Source organism: Cetorhinus maximus, chromosome 1 (assembly GCF_964194155.1).
Source record: "Cetorhinus maximus chromosome 1, sCetMax3.hap1.1, whole genome shotgun sequence".
Classification (NCBI taxonomy): Eukaryota; Metazoa; Chordata; class Chondrichthyes; order Lamniformes; family Cetorhinidae; genus Cetorhinus; species Cetorhinus maximus.
The window spans coordinates 84,812,416-84,826,510 of NC_135879.1; the positions used below are offsets into that span (position 1 = coordinate 84,812,416).

Genomic DNA, 14,095 nt, shown 5'->3' on the forward strand with positions numbered 1-14,095 from the left:
GACTTTGGTGGGCGTCCTCTAGTCGTCGGGACCTTGTGGGCTCTGGCTGTGCGGGAGAGTCCTACGCGATGGTTGGGCATTCCTCAGCCGTTGCGGTGTCCTCAGACGCAACGCTCATTGGCAGAGGGGTAGAGGAGTTCCTGCCATCATCCGGAGCACCCTGAGAGGAAGCCCCAGATGCATGAAGCTGCAGGTCGTCCGCAGCATGAGGTTGGTTTAAACCTCCCTACTCACCATAAATGTACAGGCAGCAAGCAGAGTCACTAAATGCCTCATCCATCTCTCACATTGGCTGTGACCTGCTGAGGCCACTACCAGTGTGTGAGCTCACAGGTCTGAATGCAACCCCAGAAACCACTGATTGAGTTCCTGGAGCTGTCGCTGTATGAGAGTCGCCACTCACTCTGTGGAGGATGCTGTTCATTCAGAGCTCTGGGCTAAAGCGGCACTTACGCTCATATGGACATAAGGACCAACACAGAGACCATGGCATGCAGACCCTCAGGGATCTCTGCCAGATCTTCATGTACATCCCACTGGACATCCAGCATTTGCTGCCTAATAGACGGCTGCAGAGGCTTATCAGCTGCCTCGGGCTCTGCATTGTCCTGGTCTCCAGCAATCCTTAACTGTCAGCGCCCTGGGGACTCTGGCTCCACCAGCTCCCCAAGCAAATGTGATGTACCTTCCCCAGTGTACACTACCATCTGATCCAAAACGCTTAAGCCTGATGATGTGCCTGTATCTGCGCTGGTGCATGGTGCAGAGGGAGAATGTGTCGCAGGTGCATCTGGCTGTAGATCATCCGCTGATGTCCAGGGAGGGTCTTTGGAGTCCTTCTGCGCTCTAGAGGATTTCATCTGAAGGACAAGAAAAATATGTAAGTCTCGAGCAGCAGAGAGTGCATGCAGTCTGATAGCTTCTCAGATTGGACGTCTGGCTGAGCAAAGACTTCTGAATGAATGAGCAATGGGGATTAGTGGACTTCACCTGTCAGTCTTACAACCACTGCCCTACATCTCTCATACCTTCGTCCAATCTCTTCCTTATCCACTGGACTCTTACCCTCCTCTGAGACCCCTGCCTCTCCACGACCAGTGGACCTGGCTCCACGTTCACCAGCCATCCCAGGACCTGCTGCACCACCTGATTTAGCAACAACAGATTAGGGACACCCCCACCCGGTCATCCTCGCTCCTGTGCATTGTGACTCCTTTTCTCCTACAGGGACAAAAGTGCTTTCATTAGTCCTGCCTCTGCATGTCAGAACACACCAAAGACACAGGTTCGGCTGTCCATCATATTGCCGCATATCACCCTTACTCACATGCCAGCCATCCTGTCCACTCACATGCAGTCTTTATCGGCACAGGAAAATGTGCCAATTTTAGCTTGGAATTTCACACCCGTGAGCCCCAACAACTGCTTTCGCACACAAACACATCTCTCCATGGTTACATCTGGAATCAGTACTCACCCTGGCAAAATACAGCAGTCATTGAACATGCACTGCATCCAGGTCCTTCAGACTACATCATGTCTGCCCCCTCTGTCCCTGTCTTCTTAGTTAAGTGTGGCACGGCACACAATATCTCCCAACATGCACTCATAACCTCCAGTAGAAATGGCAGGCACTCACCCAAAAAGCGGGGGAGTCGACTGGCTCCAGCCATTCTGTCCCACCTGGCATGGGTTCCAGGTGCAAAAGACATATTCCGGCCACACTTTACAGCACAGGATCACAAAGCAATAGTCTGACCCTTGGAAAATCTCAGCAGCTCCCTTGAAGGAGTTCCACAATGATTATCAGCCTTCAGGAAGCTCCTTTCAAACCCACCCGCCTGCACCTTCATTGTCCTGGTGCCCTCCCCGGCAATACTGAGCATCTTTCAGCACGTGTTTCACACTGGCTGGCAGCTAATTGGTCAGCCAGCATGAAATCGCTGTCGGAAGCCGATCACAGGTGGGAGCAGATTTCATGTCCGCCTACAGTCCTGCCGACCATGCTCACCCGACAAGCCTAAAATTCAGGCACCAGGAAAATATGAAAAGGAGTAGGCCATTCATGGCTGCTCATCTACCTCTTACACCATTTCCACACACCCCCCCCACCCACCCCATATCTTGTGATATCATTAGCATCCAGAAATCTATCAATTTTATGTCCTGAACATGCTGAATGATGAAGCTTCCACAGCCCTCTGGGGTAGAGAATTCCAGTGCCAGAGTGATGCCAGGGTATAGGCCCCATGTCTCATTGACTGTATCAAACAGCATGTCCCTCTAATGGCTACTGCTGTACTTCCCCTTGGTGATGCTTTGATACACAAAATGCCTCATCTTCCTAGGTTCACATCTAAAACACTCTCTTAGTAGGAGAAGCAGTGAGAAGACATGGCCATGGACACTGATTTTCTGGCATACACTAGTATAGCGGGAGATGAAATTCCAACTGGCAATCAGTATGCACTTCCTTCCCGCCATACTGGATGTTTAGGAGAAACGCAACATCTGCAAAACAGGTGCTGCACAGCCAAATTTCCAGGACCATAGCTCTCTAGTCTTTTCTCAGAACTCAGACCTCTAACACAACTAATTAGCCTTATGGTTTCTTCTCTGCGCTGTCAATGCTTCACAATCTCCCTCAGTTCCTGGTGACCAGAAATAGACATTGTACTCAAAGTGCATTGTGATCCAAGCACCACACAGTTTGATCACCTCTTTCTCTGACTTGTCTCTGTAGTTCGATATTTCAATTGATCTTTTGATTGCTATAAGAACTATAAAAAATAGGAGCAGGGGTAGGCTATATGCCCCCGCAAGCTGCTCCACTATTCAGTAAGATCTCAAATCCACTTTCCTGCCCGTTCCCCAATTCTCTTAGAGCCTAATTGCTGCCTGAATTGACTGGACATGTTAAACATTGAGTTGTCTAAGACCCCCAGGTCTCTTCGGCATCATATTTAGCTGTTTCAACACCAATCATGAAGTATGTATGTGACTCATTTTTTTCCTGCGTGCCACACTTTACACTCTTTGACATTAAATTTAATCTGCAGTTCTTTGAACCACTTGCATTTTGTTTAAATCATTCTCTAATTCAGGAACTGCCTCCTTTGAATCTACAGCCCTTCTTTTGAAGTCACTGGAAAATTTTCCCCGTATTCCCACTTCCAGACATTTGATACACACACCTCCTCCAGGCTACTTTGCCTATATTTGTAACAGTTTTTATCCAACAAGCAGAACTTGCAGTAGAACGAAAAATTTGATCCTCTTCAATGGTGATCAACCTGCCAGAATTCTGTTTCCCCCCCACCCCATCCCATATGTGTACACTCCCCATGGAAGTGCTGGCAGATTCACTTCACCGATTTTTCATACACAGGGTGTATCATCATCAAATTCATCATCATCATCATGTGGGCTCTGTTCCAAGGCTCACAGTGGCCTTTCCATATCTCTTTATCCTGCGCACTGGCAACATATTAAAATGAAAAAAAATACTAACTAACCTTGCAAAGTTTGGCAAGGCCAGTCTTCCTTGATATTAGTACAGGTTTGCCCACTCTTTGTCCAGGTACAGCCTTGGCTTTGCAGACATTGAAAGAGCAGGACTTACATCTCACACATTGAGACTAGCCTACTGAATCTGGCTTAGTTCCCCATCACTGATTAATGAAATTGCTTGCTTGAAAGGCGTACACATCAACAATTACTCCATCCAAATGATGCTAATGGAGCCTCAACACCAGCTAAGTCCCTCAAGCTGCTCATCACAATGTACTGCTTTCAACATAGTTACAATCTTCGGACCCCTCTGGCTTTTAGCCAATGAAACTGGGCCTCAGGGATGCATTCAAGCAGAGAAAATCTTTGTCTAAAGGAGAGTTATTTAATAGGACCATTGATTTCAGGTTTATCGGCAAGATTTTCTAAAGAATAATCACCCTATTTTGGGCAACCTTCAAACAGGTGTGGAAAATTGGTGAGTGAGCCATTACACCAGCTCCCTGCTGGTGCTGGACAATTCTGGGATTTTCCACCAGAAATGACATCAGTTGTTGAAATTAGCTGCCTCAAAACACGCCGTCATATTCAAATAAGGCAGCGATGATATATCGATATCGTGGGTTACATCTTCTCCCATTACCTCGTTAGCAATGCGTGGCCTTATTGAGACCAGCATTCAGCATTGCTAGAGCTGTCAGAGAACATTTAATAACTAAATGGTCCACCCTGGTGAGTGTAATCAATCATGGTAAAGTCAATTCACTCTATCCTATTGGCAGATGTTGCTCTTTGCGTCACAGGAGCACTACTAAGAAATATCATTTCAAAAAAGATCGATGTCAGGAAATATGACAGGGTCAATGGTGGTCAGTAATAGTAGAACCAAAGAAGATTCCAGTACACTTATGGTCCTAAAGGCTTCATGCAGTAAATCCAAGTGTCACATAATTATAAAAAAACTTCAAAACTTCTGTTGTAATGTAATAATTACATTATTATTTTGTTACATAAATATTATAAAATAAATTCTAAGCCAGCTATTGGAATAATAGTCTAAAAATTTGAAAAAGAGATGAGAAAGTTTGAAGGGCAAATTTGAAGGGAGGAAAATGTATTGAAAAACTCAAATTAATGATTAGTAGTAATTTATCACAGAAACATTACAATAAGAATTAAAGGTCCATGGAGAGGGTTCATCCATAGGAAAGCAGTCCATGTTTACTGCCATTCCTTCACTTCTACAAGATTCATCATTACAATACTGGCATTAGCTTGCCCTGAATAAGAACTGCATATCTTCAAGTCTTGGATTATGATACAGTAGTAGTTAACCAATAAAATGCCTGGAGATTAAACCCATTACACTGAACTCTGCTCCCTTTTAAACAGCTAAATAAACTTTATGGACAAGGCATTTCCTAAGCTGATTTTGTCATATATTTTCTTCCTGTTATTGCTAAGATAAATATGAAATATGAGTATGAAATAAGGAGTAATAAGATACTCTAACTGAGGATTTGATGCAATTGCCTGCTGTGCCAAAGCAGATTTATTTGCTTTTTCTTTCCCATTAGCTTTTAGTGTAAGAATAATCCCTGGAGGGATTCTATAAATGTAGCTAATGTTAGTCACAAATGGTTGAGAGGGTGTCTTATGAATTTCAGGTTTGATCCTCAGAAGGGCTTCTGGTGCCAGTTGCTTGAAGGAGGGAAGACAAAGTGTTTGGGGAAAAGCAAAGGCAGAAGGTATCCAGCGATGGATTTAGAGGTATTACTGTTTAATAAAAACAGCAGCCTAATCCTAATACAAATGTAATGCAATGCTTTCTTGATTTACATCACAGACCCCTGGGAATCCCAGGAAACTGCACAGGAAGATTTTCTAAGTCCTTTCACACCGTGAGATATCTCGCGTGCCTCAAATGCACTTCTGAAAATCATAGGCAGCAGACCAAAACATGTGTAACGCTTGACACTGGCACAGCTGTAGGATTATAAAATTCTCAAACTAATTTTATTGGACAGTGGCCAGTCTAACAGGTAGCGCCGGGGTAAATCATAATGTCCTGTCATTAATGGGATAGGTCAGGTTCCCATGCTGGTATTCCCGATGTATGGTTGTGACACAATATTCACCTCCTCATCTTGTATGCTGAATGCATACAAGTTCATGCAGGAATATGCAATGTTTTCCTTTGTTTACCATCAGATGCAGTTGGGTCCCTCCCTATCCCAGGTGAACCCACACCTGAGGCCACACTTTTAGTTATGTCAAACAAGCAGACAAAGGCATTCCCCTCCCGGAACACATACATTTAGGTCGAGGCTAGCCAAGTAATCCCATCTACTTGTGGCACATACTTTGGGTGTTGGTCATATCATGACAAATGACCCTGACCTACTCTGCTGATGTTCTCAGTTCTGAGATGGGGCTTGGACTTCTCCTTCTCCCTCAAAGTAGGATGGTACAGAATCAATTATATTAAATTTGTATCAATATTTCCCAGATAAGACTCATGTTTCACTGGGGATACCTATGCTAGTAAGTCCCCTGATCTTGAAAGCATTAATGGTAAGTTGGTAGATAGACATATCCCTGAGATATTTGTCAGTTATCCAAGAGGGTAATTTTCCTGCTGAAATTTTCTGAAAGTGTTCTTGGACCTATTCCACCAACCAAAAACCATACATTACACATACATCATTTTCAGCAGCTTCCACAGAAACATTTTGCTTCTTTCACAGTCTCATTCATTTGATGAAGATGTCTTTCCAATTCTCCCACCACATGTTGTGAATAAACAGCCCATAGCCCCATCTTCCTCTAATTCTCCCTGTTCTGTATCACTCACTTTGTATATTATTTCCCTTAATCTATTTCTAACAGTTTTTATCGACTGGCCTAAATTAGCTAATCTGAACTATTTACAAGTGACTTCCCAGTATTTAATACAGTTTTCAAACCTCGTGGTACCCACCCTGGGGCCTGGACTCTCATACAAACTAATAATCCATCCTCATCCACTGCTATTGTTTCTTTCCCAGAATTCTCATTAAACTTAATACAACATCTCATGCTGACTCATCATATGGTAAACCCACCCCCAACCTCATTGGATGGGGAGGCATACTATGTTACAAAAATGGAATCCCCCATCTACTCCCATTCTCCTTTTGACCAGAAACCAAACTGCATTTCTTCTAGAAACATCACAAATTATGCAAGCCCTTATCAAAACACAATTAATTGTGTAATGCGTCTTCTATCCTTCCAGTTCCCTTGCTCTCCTCCAGTAGCTTTACCATCCAAAACACTGTTCCCATCTATTTCCAAACAGAAATCAAATATTCCCATTTGATTCCAGGCATTGACATATTCTAGTTGTTTGTTCCTTATTTTAGATGACACTTTTTACTTAAGAGTAGTCTACAAAGTCACTGATACTTTCTTCAAAATTATTTCAAATTTGAATAACAGTATTGTAGGGCTGACAGACGTGTTTAGTTTTTTTTTCCCTAAAAGAAACTTTGGGCTGGATTTTACATGCCCCTGACGGGCGTGTTTTCAGCAGGGGCTGGGGGCACATAAAAAAGGGCGGGTTCCAACCCTGCCACCTTCCTGCCCACCTCCGATCTCACCCCCCAACAGAGTAGGTGGGAAGGCACCAAAATCGAAAGCCCACCTGCCATATTTAAATAACTATTCAAGGGTCAATTGAGCTTGTTAATACGCTGCTCATGCCATCATATAGTTGGCGTGGGCAGCTGGGCAGGAGTGGGTAGACAATTTTTGTTAGTAAGTTTTTTAAAGGGCAGGAAGGAAGGAGGGCTGCTATCTTTGGGGGTTGTCCTTTACACATGGTGGGGGGGGGAGGCAGTCCCCCCTAAGATAGTACCTCCCCTTACCTCCTACCCGCCTTCTCTCCAAATCCCAGTACCCCTCCCATCCCACCCTCCCCCCTGAACCTTCCCTAAGCTGGCCAAACCCTCTCCGCCAAATACCTCGGACTTACGCCAGGATCTATAGGGCCGCCTTCTTGGCGCAGTCCTGGCAGTGGCCACAAATGCACTCTTGGCGCTGCTAGGACTGCTGGAGCTGCCATCCAATCCATGAGGGGTGGAAGTCCACTATCAAACAATTTAGTGCGCCCGCAGCGTGTTATGTCTGGAGGAGGGAGGGGTGCAGTGTTAGCGTAGAGAGTCGGCTTCCCACCAACTTTGCTTCCTGGGATGGGGGGGGAAGGGGAGTGGAAATGAGCCGTCCACACCACCCACCCCCCTACCAATAATATGTAGTCCTTTATCTCATAATATTCCCATAAACCACCTAGACTGTTTCTTTTTTTAAAAAAAAGCCCTTTAAATTTCTAGTAAATTTTCCAAAAAATGTTCAATGCCAACTCATCAGAATTGAATTCATCGATTCCAACTTACTGGTCCCAGACTTGGTTGTTTTGAAATACCTGATACCAATGGGTTAGTGTGTTTATACCAGACCTTATAAATGAGTTAGGGGCAATTTATTTTAAAAGGCAAAGCCTTCAGTCCATATGATGCTGTGCCATTAAAAGTCTGCAGATAAATTCTTGAAGCTGCTGTAAAACATACTGTACCTGCAGTTAGCTATAAACAAAGAAAAAACACAAAAAGTCCATTCTGCTTGGGGCGGAATAGGTTAATTTGACCATACATGCCTGACAATTCAGAAACTTAAAATTTCCTAATGCCCAATATGTATAACATAATAATAATATAATATAATGCCCAATATATACAATATAATGCCCAAGCTTTTAGCTTGCTGAATGAAAATTTGTGTGGTGAGCTAAGCTGCTAGCAGAGAAGGTTATCTTCTCAGCTAGTTTAAAAAGGGGCAGAGCAAACCTCTCTGATTGACATGATGACATCATCACCTCTCTTTCTCCCACGTCTCCCTTGTTTTAACCAAGAAACGAAAACATTCCACGGATACCAGTGAACCAGTTTAAACTGTTTTCTTCTGGACAAAGAAAGACTTTTTTCCAAATTCTTTTTCTCAAATTTGCCCAACTTTCAGAACATTAACTTCAATTGTTCTAACTTTCGAAAAAAAAATTCTCACCCAAGATCAAACCAACTCAGGATTAATCATAATCACCTCAAACATCTCAAAACCCAACTTACACAATCAAACGTTTAAAAACTACTCTGTTCTCATGTGTAAATTTGTATCTGGATTAAAATCCCCACGTGTTTATCATAATATACTCGAATTGTGACCTTGACCAGTAATCACAACTTCAGCCTTATAACTTGAAGTTTTACTTTATTTCCGTAGGCACACTCAATAATAACATTCACACTTTCAAATTTCCCTGCACCCTCGAAATACAAACTCATAATGAGTTATAAACACAAAGTTTTTTTATTCTTTCACGGGATGTTGGAGTCACAGGCTAGGCCAGCATTTCTTTTGCCAATCCCTACCCAGTGACAGTGAAGGAACAGCGAAATAGTCCCAAATCAAGATGTTGTATAGCTTTGAGGGCAACTTGCAGGTGGTGGTGTTCCCATGCATCTGCTGCCCTTGTCCTTCTAGATGGTGGAGGTAGTGGTTTGGGAGGTGCTGTCGAAGGAGCCTTGGTGAGTAGTGTGGTGCATCATGTAGATGGTACACACCACTGTCACTGTTCTTCGGTGGCAGAGGCAGTGAATGTTTAAGATGGTATATGGGGTGCCAGTCAAGCATTTGCTTTGTCCTGGAATGTGTCAAGCTTCTAGAATGTTGTTAGAGCTGCGCTCATCCAGGCAAGTGGAAAGTATTCCATCACACTCCTGACTTAAGCCTTGCAGATGGTGAGTGAGGAGGAGTGAGTTTGGGGAGTGAGGAGGTGAGTTATTCACCGCAGAATTCCTAGCCTTTGACCTGCTATTGTAGCTACAGTTTTACATGGCTGGTCCAGTTCAGTTTCTGGTCAATGGTAAACTCTGGAATGTTGATAGTGGGGGATTCAGTGATGGTAATGCCATTGAATGTCATGGAGCAATGATTGGATTCTCTTTTGTTGGAGATTGTCATTGCCTAGCACTTGCCACTTATCAGCCGAAGCCTGAATGTTGTCCAGGTCTTGCTGCATATGGACACGGAATGCTTCAGTACCTGAAGAGTTGCGATGGTGCTGAACATTGTGTAATCATCAACGAACATCCCCACTTCTGATCCCTTGATGGAGGGAAGGTCATTGATGAAGCAGCTGAAGATGGTTGGGCCTAGGACACTACCCTGAGGAACTCCTGCAGTGATGTCCCAGGACTAAGAGGTAGACCTCCAACAACCACAACCATATTCCTTTGTACCAGGTATGACTCCAACCAGTGGAGTATTTTCCCCACACCGGATTTCCATTGACTTGAGCTTTGCTAGGGCCCTTTGATGCCACACTCTGGTCAAATGCTGCCTTGATGTCAAGGGCAGTCACTCTCATCTCACCTCTTGAGTTCATTTCTTTTATCCATGTTTAGACCAAGGCTATAATGAGATCATGAGCTGGGTGGCCTGGCAGACCCTAAACTGAATGTCAGTGACCAGATTGTGGCAGAGTAAGCAGCACTTGATAGCATTGTCAACAGTACCTTCCATTTCTTTGCTGTTGATCAAGAGTAGACTGATGGGACAGTAATTGGCCAGGTTGGATTTGTCATGCTTTTTGTGGACAGGACATATCTGTACAATTTTCCAGTGATTATTTTAATTTCTTTTTCCTCTGACTTCTGTCTAGACACCTTTTCACTGCTGGCATCAATTCCCCAATATCCAAACACTGCTTCACTAAACTCAGGTTCACGACACACCACCTTCCTCTCACTTTCTCATAGCTTACTCTATCCCTCTGCCAATCTCTCTCTTTGAGCTTATTCTTTCCACACTCCTCATTCCTCTGAGCCACTTTCCACGTAACGGACTTCATGACCACACCATCTATACTTCAGCCTTCCATTATTTATTTTGCAGGTCCCTATTCGGGTGCCAAACTCTGTAATACTTGAACTGTTACGAGGATTTGGACTTGAATAAAATAAATAACAATAATCTCAAAAGGTATAGGATCATAAAATTCTCAAACTAATTTTATTGAACAATGTTTCAAGATCACAAGGATATGAATAGCACACTGATAGCTGACAACCTGACGAATAACACCATGCAGGACCTATCAAAATTTACAAACTGATTTCTTTCAATTCAGTTGTGTCCTCATTTTATAAATACCCCACAGAAGCTGAATCCTTCCAATCCACAGCTGGTCTTTAAACTTTGAGATCAAAAGTTTACATATCCAGTTATCTGGATGATATCCACAAAGCTGAATCTACCTCACAGTCCCCAGCCTTGCCCTTCAATCTTTTTATTTTAACCCACAGAAAAACTGGACTCTTTCAGCCAGGCCTCCTGCCTTTAACACAATCACAGAAAAAATGGCACTCCCCCTCCAGCTTTCTGCTTTAAATCAACCAGGAACCTAAAAGGTTACATGTCCCCTGAATGATACTCACAAGCTTTCATCTTACCTAGCCCAGCTGGTCCCTCTGGTCCTGGTTCACACCTGGAGCGATGATCAGACACCCAGGGGAAAAGATGTAATTTCTGACACAATAGTCAACGTTTGGCTATACAGTGAGGAACAAAGGAAGGTACGCCTTTCTTATACCTCTCTGTACATATGTTCAAAATCTGTGGCGATCAGGAATTGGTTACTCCCTTCATGATCAGCTCTGTTAGTGATCAAAGATAATGTGACCCCTGATTGACAAAGTATCTATGATCTGTTTCAAAATGCCTTTTTTGACCGTTACAGGACTCCCAAAGAGGCCTAGCATTCCACATGGTTGATAAGCATCACCCAGGTATATCTTCACACTGTTTCAAGGGCCCTCACTCCCCTGACCACAATGATAACCAATGAGGTCAGAAGAAGTTTCAAGATTCCCTTAATGAGGTTCTTCCTGCAAGTGTTTTGATAACCATTAGAATGTTTGCAATAAGGACAACCCCCTTACCTGACTTTTTAACTCTTTCAGAGTCAAACAATTAAACTAAATTAACAAAATGAGGGATAAAGTAAACACAACCCCTAAGTTAGGTTAGCTGTAAAACCAAAGATAAAGTTTACCTGACTTTTTATAAGCACAGGCTTTAGGTCAATTTATTGCCTATATCCTATCCTTAAAATGCAGCTCGTACATGACACAAGATTTCTGCATTTCTGTTTAACTGTTTGTTTGGATTGACCATTACTATATTCCACTCACTTAACCCTTAGGTTCACACAAAGATCAAGTTAGCAAGTGCAATCGTAGCCAATCTGACTTAATATATCATGCCTTATTTACTATCTCAGAGCATAACAGACATAATTGTAGTCATAATATGCAGCTGAAAATTGATCAATTACATTGTTATTTGAGTTATTTCAATCCATATTACACATATGAGGACTCAGAAAATCTACCCTCTGAGTACTGAATATATCTGCGGCTTTCAAAATGCCCAATTTTAGCATGTCTGGCCATACCAGGAGCTGACTTTGAAACAGCAGAAAATTGTGAAACATGTTTTAGCACATGTTTATATCTATACATTGTAAGAAATTTGTTGCTGCAAAACTGTATCTGCCATACTCTCCTTTTTGAGATCTGTCAATCAGTTTACTCATATAAGCTCATTCAGCATTGCAGGTTGACTGATGAGTATATTCATTTTACAGACCTCTTCCTAGTTTAAACTATGTATGCATCCATTCACCACATCATTCCTCCAAGTGCAGGAATTCAATTAGCTGAAAAAAGTGTTCTTTGAGACCCACTTTAAGAACATAATAAATAGGAGCAGGAGAAGGCCATACAGCGTGTTGAGCCTTCTCAGCCATTTAATATGATCATGGCTAATCTTGGGTTTCAATTTCACTTTCCTGCCCACTCCCCATATCCCCTGAGTTCCTGAGAGACCAAAAATCTGTCTGTCACAGCCTTAAGTATATTCAGTGATAGTGCATCCACAACTGTCTAGGGTAGAGAATTCAACAACAAAAACACAGCTTTTCCAAGTTTCCGGCCATTTCCATGGAACGAGATTAGAAAAAGTTGAATAGGTTATGTTTGGGATTGAAATGCAATCATGTACTAAAGGTCCTACCTTGCTTTATGTAGTGTCATGTGGCCTCTGCCATGAGGCACAGGCTGGGGGCAGCCATGTTACATTGAGTTCTAATAAAGACATTGCAGTAGAAGCACTGTACTCTTTGAGCTCGTAACATGGTGTCAGAAGTGTAGCTGAGATTGAGTTTTGAAGAGCTGGAGAGAAACCACAGCCACAAAAAGAGGAAGACAGGAATGTTCAGAGCTGCAGAAAGCTGCTAAAAAAAGCCACTGAAAGTCACTAAAAAGGAAAGCAAACAAACTAGGTGCATCAAAATAGCTGTTAATTTTCCTCTTCCAGCTCCTGTCAAAATGAAAGGTAATATGCAGCAGAACTGGCAGTTTCCGCTTGCAATGGCAAAACTATGAGATTGCAACAGATTTAATTAACAAGCCAGAGCCAAGAGGAGTAGTAACCCTTTTTATACTGTTGAGGAGAGACTGCTACAAATTGTATTCCACTCTAAACCCCTCCAAAGAACAGAGAAAACAGACTGCAGAAATTTTGAAAGCCTTGAAAGCATGCTCTGAACCCCAAGTGAACACAATGCTATGTGTTCAACATTAGGGTTCAAGGTGAAAAAGAGTCCATTGATCAGTATGTGACTGCAGTAACACAACTCACAAAATCCTGTGAATTTGAGCAGCTAAAGGATGATCTCATTAAAGATTGGATTGTCTTAGGCATAACAAATCCTGCAGTAAGAGCAAGTTTACTGACAGAGGAGAAACTTACTCTTAAGAAAGCCAAACACGTGCAGAAGCACAGAGGTTGCAAAACATCAGTTTGAGCAAATGTATGGCAGAACAGACTAGGCTTTGCATTATGCTGATAGACATTCCAGGCCAAAAGAACAGAACGCTTATGGACAAGGGTGGGATGCAAATACTGCGGAGGACATCACACAAAAGGAAAGAAGGCTTGTCCAGCGTGAGGAAAGCAGCATTCTAACAGCAAGAAGCCAAATCGTTTTGCACACCAGTGTTTGGCTAGAAAGAAATGAAACAATTCTATACAGATGGCCACTGGAGAGATATCAGCCAAAAAGCCTGACAAATCACTATACACCATACAACAGGGTGACTCCAACAAGTCTATAGGCGATAAATCGTTTGTGACTGTGGGAATGATGGCCACAGCAGGAGAGCATCAAGTAAACTAAATGAAGTGCTGAAGAGATCTCACCATGCCAACAATCAAAGGAATTTAGCCACAACTTGCCAAAACAAAGATCTTTACTACCCTAGATGTGAAGGATGGTTACTGGCAAATGAAGCTGGATGAAAGCAGCAGTTTTCTAAGGACATTCTGAGTGCTGTTCAGGAGATACAGATTGCTGCACATGCTGTTTGGCATTTTCATGGCTCCAGGAGAGTATCAACGCAGAAAGCATGAGATTGTCAGTGAT

The 14,095-nt window shown here is 42.9% G+C and overlaps 1 protein-coding gene across 4 annotated transcripts in view; it reads left to right on the forward strand.

Moving 5' to 3' along the window:
* Window positions 1-14,095, forward strand: part of ndst3 (N-deacetylase/N-sulfotransferase (heparan glucosaminyl) 3) — a 1,004,816-nt gene that overhangs the window by 986,154 nt on the left and 4,567 nt on the right. For all 4 annotated transcript variants that reach the window (XM_078543131.1, XM_078543140.1, XM_078543148.1 and 1 more), the window contains one exon: window positions 5,178-5,280. In XM_078543131.1, the coding sequence (XP_078399257.1) occupies window positions 5,178-5,280 (103 nt within the window). The remainder of the gene's footprint in view (window positions 1-5,177; window positions 5,281-14,095) is intronic.